Here is a 6,952-nt window from a genome sequence, read left to right as displayed (position 1 = left end):
TTCATTTCGATTTTAGGGTTTAACGTGAGAACGTGGAGGGTTTGGTTACTTATTTACATCATCTGAGCTGTGGGCCTGGCCCATTTCTGAGATCCAATAATTTACTTGGGTCTAGCCCAAACAAATAAGTTTATATTGGGTTTTATCTTTGGAATGAGAGAGAGAAAGAGATGGAGAGTGACAAGATGAGTGACGAAAATAACTTCGGTCTTTTTTCTCCCCGTAATTAATCGGGTTTTATTTTTGGAAGCAATACTAATTCAATCAGGAATTTAAACACAAACGTGATTAGATAGACATAACGAAAAAGCTAATTTTTTAGAATGGAAAATCGGCCGATATAGCTGACATGCCCCCCCGATATATCCGGCATGAACCATAAAAACGTATTACGCATTGAAAAACTCCATATCTTGTCAGTTGGTCATTAAATCCACCATGTTAGCCGACGTGTCCAACATGACGGCCGATATTTAAAACATTGATATTTATGCGCCCCCAAATCTTTAACCGAAAAAAGGAGAGAGATGAAGGGGATGTGGCTATTGTGAAGAAGAGGAGGGCTGTTTTTGTCAACTAAGGCCATACACCATTAATTTAGCAGCTATGTTGCATTTGGCGGGTATAATCTGAAAATTGAAGATTTGAGGAGTGTTGGTAATTATGAAGATTTGGAAGGTAAATATGCAGTTATAGAAGATTTGGGGCCTCTGGGCAATATTGACAATGATGAGCGGTTTTTGTATTGGCCCAAAAGTTTCTATTTAAGCCCATCAAGCTTTCTAATCACAGGACTCCGCTCACACACGTCGTCACTCCTTATAGCATGAGCGAAGTTGAATACTTCACTAGATAGTAAGCGTATCATGCAAATAAGAAATACACGTACAAAAATACAAAACTACGCACACGCAAAAATTTAAAAATAAAACAAAATAAAGGGCAAAAAGGAACATATATACATCTCATTGCTTCGGTTTATATGCTGACATCTACAAGGAGAGTCACAGAGATTAAAAAAAACTCAACTTTCTTACATTTAACCACTTAACATGCATCAAACGTTCAACAAACAAAGGAAATACACATATTGGCTGGAAAAAGAAAGGGGAAAAAAAAAAAGAAACACCCAGAAAATTAAATGCCTAGCTTTCATGCAACTTGAATTAATGTAGAAAGAAAATATAGGCAATCAACTCCGAGATCTGGTTACATTAGTTCAAGCAAGCTCCATCTCCCTCCCTGAAAATTGGAAAAAAAAAAAACTGATAAAATATTCTAACTTAAGATTTTATCAGAAGAAAAGAAGCAAGAAAATACCTGAATTATAAGCTGGGTTGTGAATACCATTTACATTGCTAGTCACATTCTTTGATGTATTCTTCTGAACTTTGTTAGGGGATAGAAGAAGACTGTACAGCAATGCAGCAGCTATTGTACCGATAACTGGGGATATTATATAAATCCATAGCTTTCTGAAGTTGTTCGCTGCGATGGCTGGTCCTATGCTCCTTGCAGGATTCATCGAAGCTCCGGTTATTTTACTACAAAATTTCATAGAAGGTTCGACGATACAAGAGATAGAGTGATTTAAAGTGATCGATGAACATAAACTGTTACATATGCTGACAAATGGTGGCTGTGGGCATCATAAGCATACCCAGTGATGAGAACATCAAGGAAGATTGCTGCTCCAACTGCTGCTCCCGAGAGCTCTTTGATCTACACAACAATTAGTAGGACAAACACGCATTTAATTTAGTCGGAAGGTAGGGTGTTTCAGTGATAGATCCTTACAATTTAGAAATCTAGTTCCATCAAGAAACAAATTTAACATGAATGTGAAATCGAAGAATTCAATACAGTACCGCTCTATAATCAGTGACAGCACCACAAATGACCCACATGAGAATAAATGATGCCAAGATCTCCCAAGCTACAACCGTGAGATCATCGGTATCAGCTGCAGGGAGAGTCAACATGGCGTTCAATCGATCTCCATTAAACAACCACCTAAGCATCAAGCACGCTAGGATTGCTCCTAGTACTTGAGCCACAACATAGAAAATAACCTGAAAAAACCAAGACAACATTCATCAGATACTACAAAGTGAATTAATAAAAGAAACAAGACTACTACATTAACGAGGTTTAGGGGTTTTTACCTGCTTCCAAGGAAATCGACCGATGATAGCAAAGGCAACAGTGACTGCAGGATTTATATGAGCCCCTGAGATATGGCCTAAAGTGTATATCATGGCCATTACAACCAAGCCCCAAGCAAAGGCTATCCCCACTATTGTTATGTTGTGCCTTTGATCTATGAACCCTGATCCACACCCTATTAAGAGAAGTATGAAGGTCCCGATGAACTCTGCCACAATCTATTTCACCATTAAAAAATAATAATAAGAAGTTAATTAAGAACTCAACACAATAACTCATTTCATTGGATTACATAAGATATGAGAGAGCTTATGCCTTTGGGATGACTGTTGGAGAAGTCTCAAGTTCATCCTCAACATACAGGTCTTTTTTCTCCATATGAGAAGGATAGGTTGCTGATGTAGTTTTATCAGAAATCTCCTTTCTCATTTCAAAAAGTACACAGAGAAAACAGTTTTCTCTTATGACAATAGGAAGCTAATCAACAAGCTTTATATAGAACACGTACAACTCTTGCCGCCTGTTGCTTGTAACAGTATGGGATCCATGAAAGCTCATCTTAGGGATTACAATAGATGAAAAAGTCAGATGCGTATATTCCAAATTATTAAGCCAGATAAATCAATCTAAACGTTTATCGGCAAAATAATATGTTTCCTTATGGATTCTTCCATGTCCTTTTTGAGGTAAAACTCTCGCAAGTACGTTTCAATGGATATGAGACGTCAATGCCGTTCAAGTTGGATTATATATACTATATTGTAAATTCTATTTGGCGATATATAACCCATCAAAAATGATCAATTGGAAGCTGCCAAATGTTTGTCCTTTATACATGCTAGCGTTAGAGCAATGTCCATACGAGCAGTTTTTTACAAGTGAAATCATTCGACTCTTCTTCTATGCATCTTAAGCAAACATATAGTAGAATCTTTTTGGGGATCAATTTCACCATTAAAGTTTTGTTGTCCCTTAATTTCTTTTTGATGCAGACAGAGGGCCTCTTCTCCTTGTATTTTTAACTGACATGATATCCATGTCAACTTCAAGTTTTTATAACCTCATAGATCACTTACCAGAATTTGATGGAAACATTCTCTTTTAATCTAGAAAAAAACTCAACATTCCTTATTAAATTCAATGCTTACATAACCACAATAAAATATGTGGATAGAAGAAATTCTTTAGAGCGATGAACTATGTCGCTTCCTAGTGTTGAGATGGTATACAACTTGATAACTAAAAAATATCTAGGGATTGGTTTGGCCTAAGGATGTCATCTGTCATTTTCCTCTCACTCTTTTGAACACCAACTGAATTATTCAGTGATACATGAAAGCCACGAGTAACTTGGCTTCTTGTTTTGTTAGATCAATTGCTGAATTATGCCGGCCTTTATATACATGGTTAAGAAATTACTAGGTGCTTAATGAACTTTTGCAACCTAGAACTACAAAAAACTTGCTTCAAACAAAAATAAAGATGAGAACACAAAAGAAAAATAATAATATTCAGAACATGTTCAGCTCAATGATACAATTTAAACAAGCTCGATTAATCAAAAAAGTACATGCTTCTATCCATTTACATTTCAGAAGAATTTCAATTAATCACAAGTGGCTGATAATTAAACTAAGGTAAAAGGATGATATCCCATGCTCAATAAATTGATTTCCAAAGCCCTTCAGATGTTCTATTAAGATGTGATTTTGATCAAAAGATATTGTGGATTACTTCAGGTTTGGAATCTAAAGATGTGAGAGCGAATAGCCTGATGATCCATTTTGATACTAGCCATAAAGTTTGACACCAGAGAACACCACTTTAATCATCTGATAACAACATGGCTTCCTTCAATAATCACAGATGCCAATTCTCAAAGGAAACATTGCGAATGAGACTGAAGATCACACGTAATTTAAGCAAAAGTGCTCAACGTATTCATTATGAATGCAAAATAAAACAACTTGTTCAGAAAAGTAACCAACGTTAAAAATACACTGAGAAGAAGAAGATCAGGGAATATGTGGTAAGTTATGCCGATTTCTCTGCTTCTGCAGCTTTAGCTTTCTCTTCCTCTTGCTTCTTCCTCAAAGAAGGAGGCGGCCTAACCACAATGCTCTTCTTCCATTTCCTGTCGAGCTTTCTTGAAAGTCTTTTGTTGATTCCCTCTTCAATCTCCCTCTCCCTTCTTACTGTCAGCATCCTAGCTACCTGAATATAGAAAAATAAGTTTATAGTGGCATCAGGATAGATCATTAAACAAATCAATTCGGTAATTGTAATTTAAAATTCTGAGAGGGGCATCTATTTGGGTTTGTAGTGGGAAGGAAGCATAAATTGACAAGCTCACAAATCATGCTTGAAAACTTGTGAAGCTAATAAGAAATGGAAGCCTGTTACGCAGTGCAACCACTTTCTTTAGGCAGAAATTTGTTCATTTTGAAATTCAGGAGAAGCTTGCTGATACTTGATTTTAAAGGTGAAAGAGGCTTTTAGAGTTAGCTGTTGTAATATCGCATATGATGAGATTGTAAGTTGCTATGCAGCTTATGCATGTTCAACTCCAACTAACAAATAATAAGAATGATACTGGCCTTATAAGTAATAAGTTTTAGCATATAATTGAATCTACAAGATACAAAGGTGTCCATAGTCAGTAACTGAGCTTAAATGTTGGCTCATTCAATTACAGAAGTTTAGAAAAGCACTGAATTTTTGCTGAAACATGGCTTTAGGGTTGATGACGTACAAATGTTTGCCCTATAGATTAAAGTTAGATTACTATGCAACTGTTGGGAAAATGCCGCTAATCTTACAGTATACTTTTACCTACAAAAAATATTGCTCTAATTTTATAATCCATTAAATGTAGACACACCACCATCTTGACAATCATACACTATCTGGAAGTATATTGCAACATAAGAGAAACTATATAGATCACCAGAGCTTTGAAATTGTTTCATTCGAATATTTATCATAACTATCAGCAATAAACCTAGTCTCATCCTCCAAAGCAATGGTTCATGTCTTTGATGCAGCGTGTAACTCTAGTAACTCACTGCAAGCTGCACATTGCTTCAGGTTTGGCAACATAGCAGCCTAACAACCATCGTGTGTCACAAGTTTGAAATCCATTGCATAAGCATCAAACTGCCACCTCTTATAAAGTTATTTCACTGTAACTCGAGGAAAATGAATACAACCATGTAGAGGTCGAGTATCAAAACACAAAGCAATGACAAATGAACAACTTAGCTAATATTGTGTAAAATAGATAAATACCCATAAACAATAATCCTTCTCCCACTTCAGATCTATACAAGGCCACCTTCACTAAAATTCATAAAACTAACAACAAAGCCCTGGTTAACTCTTAAAGCCGAATTTTCAGATGTGATTTGTTTCAATCCAGACTCTAGCTATTAGGTATGTTTCTATAAGATAGCCATTCTCAACGACCAGGCTACCTGCCCCTAAATCGTCCCAGCTTTACTAGGAATGATCTTTGTATAAATTATCATAGCAAGAAGCCCTTACGCAATTTTCTTGCACACCTATCGATGTCAGCTCATTTTCGAGACGAGGATACAGAAGCAGACTATATAGCCCAAATACACGACACAATAAAACAGGAAATAAAGAACTAAATTTAAAATACATCTTAAAACAAATATTCAATTTACAAACCATCACAAAACCAAGAATTAGGAAGAGAAAATTATGTACATTACAATCTCTGCCGAGTTGTGTGGACATGAAATTATGCAAGATCTCCAAAAACCTTGTAAAATTTTAGACAGCAAAACCCCTTGTCTACAAATAAAACAAAATATAAGGGAACAGGAGAGATAAATTATTTTCTACAGTATAAAAACAGCAAACTTTTTCAGCATCACGAGCAGCAAAAACTATAACAAACTAAACAAAGGGGGTTTCTCCGCAAAGACTCAATTTTGACCGGCAACACCGCAAGAACTAAGAAAACAAAACATGGGTCTTCGAATTCTCATCATTCTTACCCTTTTCCTCATCCTGCGGAACTCGCTGGACTTGAACTCGTTCCTCGCCGACCTCTGAAGCCTCAACATGAAGAGCTCCCCCTTGAGATCAACAATCTCTTCATTGATCTCTTCGGTTGTTTTGGCCCTGATATCCTTCAGCTCCTCCTCTCTCTTCGCCATTCTGACGACCGTTTTGTCGGAGGGGGAGGGCAGTGGAGTTCGGATTGAGGTTTTGATCCTCGTAGTTTTGAGGCCATTGAAGGAGGAGGTTAGAGACGAGAATTTGGAGGTTTTTGGAGAGGAATAATAAGAGAGAATTGGGGGAGAGCAAGGAGGTGAAGGGATCCCCAACGCTAGCATTATTCCTCTCTTTCTCGAGATTTTTCTAGCTTTGGTTGCAGGAGGGTTCGGGGTCTTTGGAGGATAGAAGGATAACGCGGTCGAGCAAGTGTTATTTGTTCTGGAGATGTGGCTACTCTCGGTAAGGATACCTTGGGGCTAAATATCCATATTCGTATTTTAATTCCATCTCATTTATCAAGAAGGTATTTTAATTAGGTAAACATATTTTAAGACATTTTAATTGATTCAACTTACCAACAAGACCATTTTTCTCGTCGGCGACCAGTTTTCCGACGAGAACTCGTCACGTGCGTGGTACATGATGATTTAAACTGTTTTTTAGCTGCTGATGTGGCACAGATCTCTTATTTTGTGTGAATTGGGATTTTTAGAGGGTTAATTCCCGCATTTAAACACTGCCGGGTCAGAAAATCTGT

General features: G+C 36.9%; 2 protein-coding genes across 2 annotated transcripts; both read right to left on the bottom strand.

Annotated features, from left to right (window-relative positions):
• Positions 978-2,595, bottom strand: LOC109832532 (probable aquaporin NIP-type). Its single transcript, XM_020399880.1, has 6 exons — positions 2,482-2,595; positions 2,166-2,384; positions 1,869-2,072; positions 1,661-1,722; positions 1,321-1,544; positions 978-1,242 (listed from the first exon to the last, which is right to left on the bottom strand). Exons 1-6 carry the CDS (start codon positions 2,593-2,595, stop codon positions 1,220-1,222), a joined length of 846 nt encoding a protein of 281 aa, XP_020255469.1. The 3' UTR covers positions 978-1,219.
• LOC109832727 (50S ribosomal protein L29, chloroplastic) lies at positions 3,998-6,622 on the bottom strand. The gene is made up of 2 exons (XM_020400129.1): positions 6,192-6,622; positions 3,998-4,380 (listed from the first exon to the last, which is right to left on the bottom strand). The coding sequence occupies exons 1-2, from the start codon at positions 6,531-6,533 to the stop codon at positions 4,201-4,203; spliced, it is 522 nt and encodes a 173-aa protein (XP_020255718.1). The 5' UTR covers positions 6,534-6,622; the 3' UTR covers positions 3,998-4,200.

Source organism: Asparagus officinalis, chromosome 3 (genome assembly GCF_001876935.1).
Source record: "Asparagus officinalis chromosome 3, Aspof.V1, whole genome shotgun sequence".
Classification (NCBI taxonomy): Eukaryota; Viridiplantae; Streptophyta; class Magnoliopsida; order Asparagales; family Asparagaceae; genus Asparagus; species Asparagus officinalis.
This window is presented reverse-complemented; position numbering and strand designations above follow the sequence as displayed.

Excerpts from the sequence above, each read along its gene's own strand:
- LOC109832532 (XM_020399880.1), bottom strand. The coding sequence starts at position 2,595 with ATGAGAAAGGAGATTTCTGATAAAACTACATCAGCAACCTATCCTTCT. Across the intron at positions 2,073-2,165 it reads GTCGATTTCCTTGGAAGCAG|GTTATTTTCTATGTTGTGGC; the intron begins GTAAAAACCCCT and ends TGGTTTTTTCAG. Across the intron at positions 1,723-1,868 it reads CTGTCACTGATTATAGAGCG|ATCAAAGAGCTCTCGGGAGC; the intron begins GTACTGTATTGA and ends ATTGTTGTGTAG.
- LOC109832727 (XM_020400129.1), bottom strand. The coding sequence starts at position 6,533 with ATGCTAGCGTTGGGGATCCCTTCACCTCCTTGCTCTCCCCCAATTCTC. Across the intron at positions 4,381-6,191 it reads TCCGCAGGATGAGGAAAAGG|GTAGCTAGGATGCTGACAGT; the intron begins GTAAGAATGATG and ends TTCTATATTCAG.